Genomic DNA, 15,167 nt, shown 5'->3' on the forward strand with positions numbered 1-15,167 from the left:
CCCCCACCAGCCCCACCACCCTCTTGCCACCCGACCTCGGACTTGCCCTTCGCCTGGTTTGGCCTTCATTTCCTCGCCTCCAGAGTGGGTCAGAACCCCCGTGGGAAGAGAGTCTGCGCCCCTCACTGTTCCGGCCCCCTGAGACCCCTTAGTGCAGGCCACCCGGAGAAGGGCGGTGGGAAGAGGGGACAAGGCCCTCCTCACCCGGTCATTTCCTGCGGCCCCCCTGAGCGCCCCTTCCTGCAGTGCTTCCGGAGACCACCTTCGGAGGCCCAAGGGGGGCCACCACCTCCTTTCCCACGCCCGCTGTCCGCGTCCCGTGCTTCAGTACCCGCAGGCTCTCCCCCTCGCTGCCCAGCTGCGGGCGCCCGAGCCGACCGCCAAGGTAGGCAGCCCACGTGGAAGGTGAGGGTCTCTCCCTGGCCTGTGGGTGTCAGTGTGGGAGCAGAGGGATCTGCCTTGGCAGGACTCGCTGCAGCACTGACTTCTGTTTGCTTCCCCCCCCCCCCCCCCCCCCCCCCTCCCCCCCCCCCCTCCCCGCCCCCCCCCCCCTAGTCAACCCCAGGCTTTGAAAGGCTCCTGGGAAGCTGTGTTGCCCTCTGAAGGTCACCGTGGGGTTCTGCACCTCAGGGAGAAATAAGCGTGTCCTAGAACACCACCACATTCCTGTGCTTGCTCCGAAAGGACCTGGGCCCAGGGGTCAGGGAGAGCACCCCTAAATCCCACAGCCCCATGGGGCTGGCGAACTGCTGTCAGACTGACCCACCTTCTGTCTCACCATCTAAGCCCCATAAGGGGAGGTGATGAAGGGGGTTTGATTACTGGGGCTGGAGCCACGGAGGCCTTTGCTGGGGAGAGGGTCTGAACTGAGACCAAGGAGAGCCTGTGGAGCGTAGAATACTACCTCTTTTGATGGCCAAGCCAGTTGTGCCCATTTCCCAGATGGGATCAGTGAGTCAGTGGGGATCACATGTGACCTGAAGACAGGAGCACAGGGGGCCCTCGTTCATTCCTTCCCCTGTCTCAGAAGCCAACTTGGATGTCAGTATCTCTTTTCCTGGAGGGTTAAAAGGCTTCCAGGGGTAGACCCTGAAGAGCAAAAGCCAAGGGAACGTAGGTCCCAACCCTGACGGGAGGGGTGACTGTCCTGGGGAAGGCCTCCCAGCTGCCACTCCAGGAGGACGGAGGAAGAAACCAGGCCCAGGCACCTTTGAATGGTGCCATTTTCTGGACTTTTCCACCCTCTGCCTCAGCAGAGACTTTGTGGCAGGACCATTACAACCTGCTAGGGAAGTCTGGTGTTCATCAGTCTGTCAAATGCGCAGAAGGAAAAGGAATCAGCCCCATTTAGGGGCGCCTGGGGGGCTCAGTCGGTTGGGCGTCTGCGTTCAGCTCAGGTCATGATCAGTGGGTCCCGGGATCAAGTCCCACATCGGGGTCCTGGCTAGTCAGGGAGCCTGCTTCTCCTTCTCCCTTCACTGCTCCCCCTGCTTGTGCCCTTTCTCTGTCTCTGACAAATAACTAAACAAAATATATAAAATATTGTTTTTAAAAAGTTAGCCCCATTCAGCCCTAGCCAGCTGAGGCCAGTCTCCACCAGCCCACAGAGTCCAAGAGTGGGGAACTGTGCTCCCGCAGAAGCCAGGACCCATTGCACGCGTGCAGACCGCCATCGAAAGGGCCGGGTCTCCCCTGGATTCATCCAGACACCAAGAACATCTGACTCGGCTCCCTGGGGTCCCCTTTCCTTCCCACAGAGCCTGCGGCTTTGGAGGTGGCTGAGGAAGAGGAGGAAGGCCCAGACTGTTCCTCCATATCCCACGTCTTAGAAGTGAGGTGTTTCCTTACATTTCCCAACCTCTCCCAGCCCCTGCCTTCTCGTCTGTGACGTGCAGTGACCACCAGCACACCCATCCTTTAATCGTGGGGATTCTGGGAGACTGTGCTCCCACAGGCCCAGCAGAGAGCCCCACCAGAAAGAGACGTCCCCTCCTGTTTCCTCATCTCCAGGAAGCCCAAAGGCCAAGAGACACACAGGCTCCGTGAGAGCTGCCCTGGGCATGGTAAGCGCTGTGACCACCACTTCCTGACCCTCTTCTCCTGGCTCTGTCCCCTCCAGGACATTAGGGAGATGGGTTTCTCTCTTTGCTGGGCCGGCCAGGTTGCCGCACCCGCCCCAGATGCACCATTCAGCAGAACAGTGAGAACAAGCATGTTGTCCGGGCACCTTGGCACTGGGGAACCATCCATCTCTGGGCAGCTCTAGTCTCTAGTCTGAGGCACCGTGCCCAAGAGTGCTCACCAAGCAGCCGAGTTTCCCTGGAAGTAAGAAAACAATTTAGGAAAATATTGTCTATTGCGTGTCTATTGCCTATCCCCTCTTTCCTTGTTACTGAAACTCATTCTTGGGATGCCGGGGTGACTCAGCAGATTGAGGGCCCAGCTCTTGGTCTCAGCTCAGGTCCTGATTTCAGGATCCTGAGATCGAGCCCCTCCCTAGGCTCTGCTTGTCCCTCTCCCTCCGCCTCTGCTCCCCCAGCTGCTCCCACACACATGCGCTTGCATGCTCATGCTGTCTCTCTCACTCTCTCTCTCTCTCTCTCTCTCTCGATCTAAATGAATAGAATCTTTAAAAAAAATTTTCTTTCAAAGTGTCAACATGCTCACGTAAAAATCCCTGGTTGCAGGGGCACCTGCGTGGCTCAGTGGATTAAAGCCTCTGCCTTTGGTTCAGGTCATGATCTCAGGGTCCTGGGATCGAGCCCCGCACCGGTTCTCTGCTCAGCGGGAAGCCTGCTTCCTCCTCTCTCTGCCTGCCTCTCTGCCTGCTCTTTGCCTACTTGTGATCTGTCAAATAAATAAATAAAATCTTAAAAAAAAAAAAAATCCCTGGTTGCAGCTTGACTAGCCATACTACATCTCTAAAACCAAAGAGATGCAAGAAATCCCTAGAGAGAGTACTTTTTAATAACATAATAATGATTATAATTGTTACAATTATTGCCATAATAAAAAGGCAAAATCTGAGGGAAGGCTTTTTGCACCTTCCAGACTGGAACATGGACAGTGAAATCTGGAGGTACAGCAGCCGTCTTGTGATCATGAAGCAGCATGCACAAGGGGAAAAGTATATACACTAAAGGTTACAGAGCAAAAAAAGCACAGAAAAGACACTGACTGGTACGGCATCTCTGCGCCCCTAAACCAACGTTAAACTGCCCACCCCAGACTTCTCGTTATGTAAGACGGTTAAACACCATGGAAATAACTTTACCTGCACCTCACAGCTGAATACATGCCAGACTGGTAGAGAATTTTACATCTGAACGTGGAGTCCTCAAGTCAAAGAATCTGAAACAAGCAATTGGCCAGTGCAGGAGGGAAGACAGAGAGATACGTCCCAGCCAGAAAGCCAAGGACCCTTGCTATGAGATGACAAAATATTCTGTCAAACTGTCCTTTGATGTATCTCGGGATGCCGGCCAAAGCAAATCCTAAATGTTGTGATAGAGGAAGTGGTAGGAAAGGTTTAGAAAGTTAGCATGAGCTGGTTCCTTGCAAGAGGGGCTTGCTGCTGCTACAGAAACCAGGCAGGCGCCGTTGGCTTTGGGACCAGGTAATCAGTGAAAGCTAGAAGGACCTCAAGGGGGTTAGCAGTGATAATTTGGAGGGCAATGAGGAAATTGTTACCGAAGGCTTGAGAAAAGGTGACCCCTAGGGACACCTGGAAGACTCTGTTGGTTGAGCGTCTGCTTCAGCTCGGGTCATGATCCTGGGGTCCTGGAACTGAGTCCCGCATCTGCTCAGCAGGGAATCTGCTTTTCCCTCTCCCTCTGCTGCTCCCCCTGCTTGTACTCGCTCTATTGCTCTCTCTCTCTCTGTCAAATAAATAAATAAAATCTTAAAAAAAAAAAAAAGAAAGAAAAGATGAGCCCTAGTATGTGGCCATGGAATGTCTGGGAGCATTTCGGTCCATGGTAATAGGAAAATAGAAGGACTACCGAATGAATTCGCGGACCTAGCTGAGATGTTTAGACAGAACACTGAAAGTGCCTACTTCTTCTGATGACCCTGATCAAATATGAGAAGAAAGAGACAACCTGAGAAGGAACTGCTCAGGTTTTTTAGAGGAATTATAGAGGGTCCAGAAAAGTCTTTATGGCCAGCACATGGTTCTCAAAGTAATAAATGGCTTCAGGACAAATGTCAAACCCAGGGCCTGTCAATAAAGACGGACTCAGGATAGAAACGAAGTAAAAGGTATAGACTTGGAAAGATTTAAGGGCAAGTCTCACAGGTTTTCTCAGATAAACAAGTTGGCTTCTAATAATTTTAGAATTATGCTGCTCAGATGCTTTCAGACCAGAGGGCCTCGCTCCCAACTCCCTGATTCTCAGTCTAGGTAAGAGGGACAAATCTTAGAGAGATTTGTAAGTGTGGCATTTGTATAATTAAGTAAATTATAAGCTGATATACAGGAAGCCAACATTTTTTTTTAGATTTCTTTTTTAAGGATTTTATTTATTTATTAGAGAGAGACAGAGAGAGAGACTGAGAAAGAGAGAGAGAGCCCTCAATATTTTGAAAGGAATTACATAATCCGGGGCTGAAAGGGATAGAGACAGTTCAAAGAAAAGAAGCTTTGGGAAAAAAAAAAAAAAAAAAAAAAAGCAGCTTTGGGTTGTCAACTTCCTTTGGGCAGGGGGCAGCTACAAACACAAACATTTCTTATGGAAAATAAAAGAGTTAAAGAGAATGAAACCAACTGCCGAGAGTCTGGACCCACGAAGAACCACACACAGGGAGTAGAACTGGGCCCTCGTCAGGAATCTGGTGGCATGTGTCTGACTCCGTTTCAGAGTTGCTGTGGATCAAGGACACATCTGTGACCAGGAGTGTTGGTCCCCTGTCTGTCTCACCTCCATGCACCAAACGTGCATGGGTCTTCAGGGCAAGGGAATTGTTCTTGAGGGGCTGCAGTCACGGTCGCCCAGATTGGGGCCTGGCAGAGATAACAAGACAAGACCCTGGATCTCACGCTGATGCCTTGACAGGGTGAGACATGGCAGGTCTTGGGAAGGCGATAGCTACGTTCTGCACGTGGTTGCTAGAAGTCGGACGATGGTACACAGCCTCTGAGATGGCCTCTGTCGATTTTGTGCTACTGCCCCTCACGTGCAAAGATGGAGCCTAACTCCCTTCCCCTTGAATCTGGGCCGGCCTAACGACCTGATCGATAGAATGCAGCCTAAGTGACATTCTTGGATTTCTGAAATGAATCTTAAGATGCCCCACAGCCCCCACTGGGACACCTTGGGCTGCTCCCTTGGGGGCCACTCCCTGTCAGAACCTAGCTGCCACACTCTGAGACGCCCAAGCGACACCGAGGGGTCGTGGTAGGCGCTCCAAACAGCTGCCGCAGAGCTCCTGGCTCCCAGATAACCGCCGGTGCCGGCTGCCGGGCCCATTGAATAAGCTGCCTTGGAAGCTGAATGCATTTGAGCTTTCAGATGACTCCAGCTCCAACATCTGTCTGCAGCTGCTTGAAAAGTCCTAAATGAGAACCCCATTGACCAAATGCCATCTCCTTATAGGCCCTTGACAGATAATAAATCTGTTTTAATTTACCAAGTGTAGGGTGATTTGTAATGCAACAATAGGTCACCAGAACAGCATCTCTAAGTCACTGAACCAAACCTCAATTGCGTATCTCACGCTTCTTTTATAAGGCCTTTAAATCCTAATTTATATATGCCATTCTTAGTCGGGTTACCTGTGCCTTACAACTGAGTATGTTCCTAACCGGTAGAGAATTTGGTAACTAGAAGTGGGATCCATTAAAAAGTGAGCAAGAGAGAATCTAACATGGGTAATTAATTGAGAAGAAAGGATAAAATACGAGGATCTCACCTTTGGTGGCTGGAAAGTCAGTGACCTTGTTAGGAAGTGGCAAAGCGTTCGGTCAGGCTGTCACCTGCTGGACCACACGGTGCAGAACAGATGGCAACCTCGCTACAGGTGTAGGGAAAATGGTAGGAATAAAATCAGGATGCTGATATGAACTAGCGCCCGGTAGCTTTCAGCAGAGACCCACAAGAGAAGAATGAACTCAAACTGGAACCCATCTGAAAGCAGGTATCAAAAGAAATACAACTTTGCTAAAACAGGGCCACTGCCTGTGGTCTGCAACCTGATAAAAAGTCTTCAGTGAGAAGGTCTGCTGGGTTGTTTAGATGCCTTCTGCCTCTTGAACAGATCTTAGTAGCACGGATGGCTCACGGTATGGAACGTCGAGGTCTGTCCTTTGTTCTGAGCATACCCTTCCTTCTTTGTTAGCATTTTCTATTTTTATGAAATGACAGTGATGGTGGATGGTATTTGCCTTTTTTAAAATCTTTATTTGGAAAAAAAATATTAGCAAACTATCTCAAATTTTTACCGGTATTTGAAATGCCAAACTCTGGGACTTGAGGTGCAGCTCTGGCCTTGCAGAGATTTCCAGAAGAGTCAGAGCCCAGAGGGGTGGGATCTAAGGATGCTCTTATTGTCCAGCAACCCAACTCAGCCAGCCAGGGGATGGGGCATCACTGAGCAATTAAAATATGATCAACAGAAATGTTTATTGGGTACAAAAGGGGTAGCTAGAGTCCTCGTGGGTCCAGGAGGGCTGTGGCCAAGCAGGAGCCCCGCTCACAGCCGGTCCGGGGCATCCTGGAAGAACTCGTTGCACATGATAGTAACCAGGGCCAGAAAAACGGCGTATTCCTGGAAGTCCACCTGCTGGTCGCTGTTCTCGTCCAGGTCGCCCATCAGCTTCTTCAGGCCCTCCTCATCCACCTTCTCCTGAAAGTGAGACAGAATGGCTCAGAGGCTGCTCCCCACCCCACACCCCTACAGGTCAGAGCCCAGCCCTCCCTTGGCACTGGGCAGTGGGTGAGTGGTAGGCAGGGCGCCCCCTGGGAGCTACAAAGAGGCCCCATGAGTGAGGACAGGTGGGCGTTCACTGGGAAGGTCTCCAGCTGCCCCTGCCGGGAGCAAGGAGCACCCAGGTCCTCCCTAGCCCAGCAAGCTGGGCGTCACTCTCCCACTTCACTGATGAAGAAACTAAAAATTTTTGAATTCAGAAAAGGCAAATATTTTATTTATTTATTTAAAGATTTTATTTATTTACTTGACAGACAGAGATCACAAGTAGGCAGAGACGCAGGCAGAGAGAGAGGAGGAAGCAGGCTCCCTGCTGAGCAGAAAGCCCGATGCGGAGCTCAATTCCAGGACCCTAGGATCACGACCTGAGCTAAAGGCCGAGGCTTAACCCACTGAGCCACCCAGGCACCCCAAGGCAAACATTTTAATACCAGCCAAAATGAAACCAAATTAGAAAAGCTTAACCAAAAAAAAGCATTAAAGAAATAAAGGGCATGCACCACAAGTTCAATGCCTGAGACCTGACTTTTTTAATTCTTCAGGAGTCAATACAGGGCAGGGGAGGGGCAAACTGAAAGCTGACAGCATTTCTCTGCCACTGCCCCAGGGCGCACACGTGTCTCCCAATGCAACTTCTTAGTTTGGCATATAACATGGAAAGTAAGAGCGAGAGAGATGTGTGCTCTTGGACCAGTCACCTCCCCTCTCTGGGCTTTGGCTTGACCCAGGCAGGGTATTGGACAGATGGACAGCTGTCCATCCTCTGGAGAGCCACAGGGACAGCAGAAACAGGGCACGCCTACGTGCCTGGGCCCCAGCCACCCCCCTGCCCATGAAGTCACGCCCTGTGTCTGCTTCACCAGGCACCCCCCCACACACACACACACATCAGGACCCCCCAACCCAGCCAGCCCCACTCACCCCAACAAAGCTGGGCAGCTCCTTGTGCAGAAGTGCCTTCATCTCCCCCTTACTCAGCTTGAACTTGTCACCCTCTTGGCCAGAGTACTTGTGGAAGGTGGCGACCATCACAGCCAGTGCCTGCTCCAGGGGACTGGACATCTTGGATCTGGGGCCACAGGGGTGGATCTGGGTGGGAGGTGATGGGGACATTCAGCCCAGCCCACAGGACACTCTGCCCTTGTGCCCCGAAGTGCCTCTCCAAACCCCTCTCTGCCTCTCCCCTGAGACCATTCCTCCCTAAGAAGTCGTCTCCCGCAGACGAGGGACCCCTAAGGCCAGAGGAAGTGTCTAAGTATGTTTCCTCCACTGGACCAAGGACCCTCAGAGGAGAGAGACGGACATTCCCACACACTGGAGACCTCTGAGCCGAGGGCGCTCTCTCCATCAGACAGTGCAGAGGTGAAGGCCCCTGAGCGACCCTCCCCACCAGGAAGAATCCTATGGGGACTGGTACTAAAGGAATGACATGTCCTGGGCCCTGGGAATGGCAGGACAGAACTCAGGCCATCCTTTCCATGGCTCTGCCTCTGAGCATGCTCTGAGCAACCCCCAGGGGGCTTAGGGGGAGTGCTGGGGTGAGGCCCCGTACCCGGTGTCAGCGGTAAGTAACGTCCTGGGCCCACCCCGCTAGCTCTGCCTTCTCACTCGGGAAGAGAAGGGAAGGGGCAGAGGGCTGGGCACCATGCAGCTCCTCAGGGCAGGGACCCAGGCAGGCCCACACACTTGAGATCCCTGGCTCTTGTCCCTTAAGTCCTGATGGATTCCAGGACTTTGGAAAAACAAAACCCAAGACTCTCGTTAAAGCACCACCCTCCACACCTCCTCTTCCTGGGCCTAGGCCCCCAGAAGGATCCCTAGACTGCGAGGCCCAGACCGTGAGACCCAAGAGAAGGCCTCAGAGCAACCTGTAAACTGAGACCTCACAGAAGAGCCTGGAACAGCCCTCAGTTGGGCACATCACACAAGGTTCCCCAAAGGGAGAGACCCAGAATGAAAAAACTGCAGACAAAGACTGAGACCACGGGCACCCCCAATCAGCCCTCAGCAAGACAGAAGCACTCACCAGACCAGATGACAGAGAGGCTCTGGAAGGAAACCAAAGAGCCAGGCGCCCACACTGGGGTTTATATGCCTACCGCGCTGGCCCCCAACCTGGCATTTGAAGGAAATCAAACCTGCCCTAACCTGATTAGCCAAAGCCTGGCCTCCCGCCACCCCCAGCCACTCCCTGCCCACCCCGCCCTCCCAGAGACCTGCAGCTCCACCGCTAGAGGAAGGCCAAGCTGGGGTTGGGGGGTCGGGGGGGGGGGTCCCGGTATCACCGGGAAGGGGTGGCCTGGGCCCAGGGTGAGGGGCGGTCGCCCCTGTTTGTGGGCCTCAAGTCTCAGGCTGGGCCTTGCTCGTATGACACATACTTGCGAGCCACAGCTCACTTGTGAGTCAGAGGCTCCAACCTCCAGGGACTTCCCAGGCCTGTGTGTGTGTGTGTCTGTCTGTCTGTGTGTGTCTGTGTGTGTGTGTGCGCACACCCGCGTGCAAGCTGTCTTCGAGGACTCACTGGGGGGAGCTTCGAAGCTGGCCTCGAACTCCGCTCCGTATGGTAGTAAGGGAAGCACCTTCCCACCTTGCGCGGCCGCTGTGGGTGGGAAGGCGTCGGGAATGAGCCAGGGAAGGGGGAGAGACCGCCGAGCTGTGCTCACCGCGCAGTCGGGGTGAGCCCATCAGGGTGCGCTGTATGGACGCCCCTGGAGGGTCCAAACGGAGACGGGAAAGCTTGCGGGGCGGGCAAGTGCGCAGGGGCTGGACAGCTCCCAGAGCAAGAGGCCCGCGCTGGGCAGGCCGCAGTCACCGTCCTCCTCACCCCACCCCTGCAGGCCCCGCCCCGCACCCGGAGAAAGGCCTGCGCTGCAGCCCGTCAGGACCCAGCCCAGGGGCGGGGTTTTTAGAAAAGACCGGGCTTCGGGCTGCCCCCTTCCAGGCGCCCCTGCCAGGCGCCCCTGCCGCCGCCCTTTGTCTACCCCTACCAGTCTGGGCACCGCCCTTCCGGCCGACAGGCTCCCTTCCCCCTCCAGATGTCCAGCAGCTTCTTTCCCTTCCCCCAACGCCCCAGGGCTAGGTGACTCACCCCCTGTTCCAGGCCCAGATGCCCAGGCAGTGATTCAGCTGCGCTTACCTCCTCCCGAAGGCCCCAGCAGTGCTTGCAAACACCAGCCCACCCTGGGAGCGGAGGGTGCTAGCGTGGAGACCCTTCATGGGCCCCCTCTGGGAACTTGGCGTCAGACACCACAGAGGAGCTGGGACTGAGAACCGACAGGATCAGATGGATGCCAGGCTGCTCTCTCCTGGGACCGCCTCGGGGCTCGGGCAGCCTGAACGTGCAGATGGGGTCGGCCCTTGGAGCCCCGGGGTCCCCAACTCTCTCAGGCACACCCCCCCACCCCGCCGTGCTACTGCTCCTCCCTATCAAGCCCTATTTCCTGTAGAACTTGAAACAAAAGTCCTTCACCCAGAGGGTAAAGCCCGGTGGGCGCCATTCGTGACCTTTTGCACTTCTTCCATTTCACCTCAGGACTTTGGTGAATGCCTGTGAAGCTCAGGCATCACAGTGGCCCCCATGGCTCCTCCCCAGGCCTGGAGGTGAGGTGCTTGGACTCTGGCGCCCACCAGCTTCCCAACCCCTCCACACACACCCTAGCCTGGGTCCCTGCGCCTTGAGCACACCATACCTGCAGCTGGTGCTCTGAGACCCACTGCTTGTGCTGACCCCTGCTCCCCACCTCGCTGCCTGTTGAAATCCCAGCTGTCCTTCAAAGGCCCGGTAAATGCCACCTACTTGGTGGAGACTTCCCCAGGCCCAGCCAGACCCCATCTCTATCTGCTCCATCCCATACAAGGACTCCTTTTGTCCTTGTGCACTAGCGCATCTGCCCTGGGCAGAATCATTCCAGTGCGAGTCTTCTCTTGCCTTCACCCCCACACGGTGAGCTCACTTGGCAGGGACTGGGTCTTACTGGTCTCTGCACGAACAAAGGTCTCACACATAGCCTGTGCCAACCACTGTTTATGATTATTGAGCACAGCAGGGGTGCTGGGGAAAGTATTCAGGACCCAAGGGACCTCTTCACCTCCCAAATCACAGCAAGGGTTCTGTTACCAAATCATAACTTCTCCAGATCCCAGGAGTGGCCCTTAGACTCTGGGCTGGAAAACAGGTTCTGGAAGCTGCAAACCCCTGAGGAAACACCGCTCCAGCCTGGGGCCTGGGGAGGGAGGGAGCTGAGCAAGGGCCCCAGCATCAGGGATGGAGATAGTGGAAGCTGGGAGAGAAGGTCGGAGAGCCACAGAAACAGAAGGAAATGAGAGAGTGGAGAGAGCCACTGATTACCAGGGCAGCACTTGGAGACCTGGTATCACTGTGCAATGATCCAGGGCGTTCCCAGGGCCGGCCACGGAGCTGACATTGGGGACACCTGCTGTGTGCTCCGTTCCTCCCTAGGAACCAAGGCCCAGATGGAGCCCATCAAGCAGCCAGATTCCTGGGATGGGTGCAAATCCCATTAATCTGCCACTAACTCACAGTGTGGGTCGAGTAGCGCCCTCCCAGTCTGCAGAACAGAATGGCAGGGTTGGACAGAATGACCCCAGAGTCCAATCCCGGTCCACACTCTCCAGGGAGCACAGCTGGGCCACAGGCACATCCCGAGTGGTGACTCTGCCTGTGCCCAGCTTGGATAGCTGGGTCAGGGCTCCCTGTCCACGCTCCTGCCTGGGCCAGAGCCCTGCCTCATATCCCCGCCTGGCTCCTGCCCCCTGGTGGTTGAGACCTGCGATTGCAGGTGGATCTCACCACCCCACCCCACCACCGCCCCTCCTCCCTACCACCTGGTCCGCAGCCCTCCACCTGCTCTGCCCCTGACTCAGGAAGGAAGATGCAGTGCTGACTCACCTCCAAGGGGCCTTCCCACACCCACACCCTCACACCTGCCTGACACGTCAGCTGTCTCCTGCACAGTCCCTGTTAAAAGCCTTAAGCACTCAGGCGGGAGGAGCAAGGTGGCATACGTGAGGGGCCGAACACTGCCAAGCTCTGCCCACACACCCCTCTCCTCTCCCCAGAGCAGCACAGCAGAAAGAGAAACGGCCCCAGTGTCGGGGCCCCAGGCTGAAGCCCTGGCGTTCCCTCTGGTTCACCAGGTGACCCTGGCCAGGTGTACTGCACCCCTGACCTTCCACCTTTCCACCACAAGGATCCCTTTTATTAGTCCTCTACCCCCAAAAAATGTATTTTTAAATATTTTCTTTTTTTTTTTTACGATTTTATTTATTAAGAGAGAGTGAGTGAGAGTGAGAGATGCCACCTCCTGACGGTGCACGGGAGAAGAATGAGACACAAAGAGAGTGGGGGCAGGGGGTGACAGTCATTCTCCCTGGGCTGTCAGGAGGGTTAGGGTTGTCAGAAGGCGGCAGAAGGAGGGGGAGTGGGCAGAGGGAGAGGGAAAAGCAGGGAGCCTGACTTGGGGCTGGATCCCAGGACTCCAGGATCATGACCTGAGCGGAAGGCAGACACAACCCACTGAGCCACCCAGGACCCCCGATTTTCTCTTAACAAACTGCATTAAATAACGTCCCTAAGTACCCCTGATAGCATGATCAGCACAAGGAAACTTGGTTATCACCGTGCAATGATCCAGGGCGTTCCCAAGGCCAACCATGGGGCTGACATTGGGGCGCACCTGCTGTGTGCTCCGTGATTTCTGTATACTATTGCATTTAATTTACACGACTATCCCAGGAAGTGGGTACGATCTCACCCACTTTACAGAAGAGGAAACTGAGGCTCAGGCAAGTTTGCCCAGGTTCACACAGTTAACGAGGCATAAGGAACATAGGCTGTCACAACGGAAAGCCTCCTCTGCAAGCCTGGATCCCTGGGAAGCCCTGGGAGCTCTAACCTTCCCACTCCAATGGGTCACACTGCCATTCTCCCACCACACCCACACCTGGTCCCCTGGCCCCATTGCTCAACCTCCCCAGAGCCCAGGGAGCATCTTCGAGCCCCGCCCCTCTCCTCTTGCCTCCGTTGAAAGCAGACGTGAGAGGACACTTCCTCAGGTCTTCCACCTCCCTCGGTAACCCTCTGTACCACAGATGCCACCACCATCCTCCTGATGACCCAGACCGTAAACCTGGCTGTCCTCCTGCTTCCCTCCACTGCCCTCCACGGCCTTCTCAGTGCTGCTTGTCGCTGTCACACTGCCCGAGTGTGGTTGTAGACACAACCGGACCCTTCTCCTGCCTTGGCATTGCCCCCCACATCCCCCCCTCCTCAGCTCTGCCACCAGAGTGATCTTCCTCAATCCACACGTGAGCATGTCAGCGCTCAGGTGAAAGCCTTGTGACGTGTCTCTCTCTGCGGAGGGGGCTGCTGAGCGTAACAAGTCCTCCCAGGCACCAAGGTCACTGACGCCCGGACCACCCAAGCCATCATTCTCTCCGAGAGCCCTTCCTGCCTTTGCTCCCTGTCGGTCTCCCAGCCACCCTTTAAACTCAGCTCTGAGATCGTCTCTGTGCCGCACCCCGAATCCCCACCCTGGCCTCCCCACGTCCTAGAGCACACGCGTGCGCATGCTCACACACACACACACGCGCAACGTGCACATGTGCACACAATCGCATGCACGCACACTCACGCATATAAACTTGCTCCCACGCGCGCTCACACACGCACGCGCGCACTCCCATGCACATGCATATACACACGCACTCACACATATGTGCTTACTATCGCGTGAGCACACACGTGTGTGCTCTCACGTGCTCACACGCATGCATGTGCACACTCACACATACACACCTACACAACTGCGCACACTCACATAGGTAGCTGTTCCTCCCATGGACCCCACTAGCCCCTCCCATGGACCCCACTAGCCCCCTGCCCAGTAACAGGGACTTCGATAAGACTGTTTCTTTATGTGTCTCCCCCTCTAGACTGGGCTGCTGATAAACACTGAGTATCGTCCATTCCCAGTACCCTCAGGGCTTGACACAGAGCAGGTGTTTGGCAGATGGCCAGTGCTGCCCCTCTTCGCCTCCATCCTCGCCCCTCCCCTCAACAGTGCATTTCCAGACCAGGCTCTGCCCCCACCCCAAACCCTTCTAGAAGCTGACCTGCTGCCTTTGCAACCACCCCGCTCTCTCCCCTGTCACCAGATGCTTCCTTCTTGCCCAGGCCAGTGCTTTGGGGAGGAGGCAATCTAACACCCACTCCCCAGAGGGGCTTCTAGGGGGGCGGAGCCCTTCCACTCCTCTCTCTGTCCACAAGGAAAGGGTGAGAGTCTGCGCATTGGTTTTCTGTCAGCCAGCCGGCTGCATCCTCCTCACCATCCCGTGAGCCCACCCCCCAGAGGCAGTTGGAAAAGGTAGGGAGGTCAGTCTGGGAAGCCACAGGAGAGGAACACACCATTAACTAGACTCATGTCTCAGGGGATATGGTCAGGGACAAACCACTCCTTGTGCCCCCGATCTCCAGTCACCCCGCCAACACCTGTGTCCTTGCAAGGAAAGCAGACTGTCCCCTGGCACTGCTGGACCTCGGTTAGTGGACTTGCTTCCCCACTCACAAGCCCCGACAGAGGGCTGTGGGTCTGAGGCCTCTGTCTGACTCAGAAGCCACCCACCCCCGCCTGCAGTTTCCTTGCTCAGCAGGGGGCCGCCGGCAAGCACCTGGGCCTGGGTAGCAGGTTTCTACGTTTGTCAGAATGGAGGTTCCAAGGATGGAAGATGTCATTTGGTAAGACCGGTGCCAACAGGAGTCAACATAAAGCAGAAAGAATTACCACTTTCCCAGAAACACCCAACACAAGAGAGGCATTCTCATGTGTTCTGATAAACCCAGGGAGCGTCCCAAATCTCAGAGAAGGACTAAGGGCTGCTTCAAAAAAAGAAAGTTGACTCAGGAAGGTGAGCAGTGATCTTAAAAATTATAGGGTGTTGCTCATGAGGAAGTGGTTTAAAAAGACATGTTTGAAGAGATCAATGTGTAATACTAGGAAATGGTGAGACATCAGAGAAGACAGATTCTGGATTTTAACATTGACCTCACCATGTTCTCCTTCTACCAGCCAGGATCTCCCAGGAGCAGGAAGCCCCATGAGAGCTCGCCGGAGCAGAAAAGGTGATGTGCTGGGTTGCAGAACTGCTGATCTCATGGAGGTGATTCAAGGCCCAGTTCCCGGGTGCCCCAAACACCACACCGTTCAAAGTCTTCAGTGTGGCCC

General features: G+C 54.9%; 1 protein-coding gene across 2 annotated transcripts; it reads right to left on the reverse strand.

The window, feature by feature from the left end:
• Positions 1 to 6,377: 6,377 nt before the first annotated feature.
• S100A2 (S100 calcium binding protein A2) lies at positions 6,378 to 9,674 on the reverse strand. 2 transcript variants are annotated; one of them, XM_032845167.1, is made up of 3 exons: positions 9,588 to 9,674; positions 7,846 to 8,013; positions 6,378 to 6,843 (listed from the first exon to the last, which is right to left on the reverse strand). In XM_032845167.1, the coding sequence occupies exons 2-3, from the start codon at positions 7,984 to 7,986 to the stop codon at positions 6,691 to 6,693; spliced, it is 294 nt and encodes a 97-aa protein (XP_032701058.1). In that variant the 5' UTR covers positions 7,987 to 8,013; positions 9,588 to 9,674; the 3' UTR covers positions 6,378 to 6,690. The 2 variants fall into 2 exon arrangements, with proteins under 2 accessions (XP_032701058.1, XP_032701057.1); XM_032845166.1 differs by lacking the exon at positions 9,588 to 9,674 and adding an exon at positions 8,951 to 9,044.
• Between the last annotated feature and the right edge of the window lie 5,493 nt (positions 9,675 to 15,167).

The sequence above is a fragment of the Lontra canadensis genome, unplaced genomic scaffold (genome assembly GCF_010015895.1).
Source record: "Lontra canadensis isolate GAN:19392208 unplaced genomic scaffold, GSC_riverotter_1.0 scaffold160, whole genome shotgun sequence".
NCBI lineage: Eukaryota > Metazoa > Chordata > Mammalia > Carnivora > Mustelidae > Lontra > Lontra canadensis.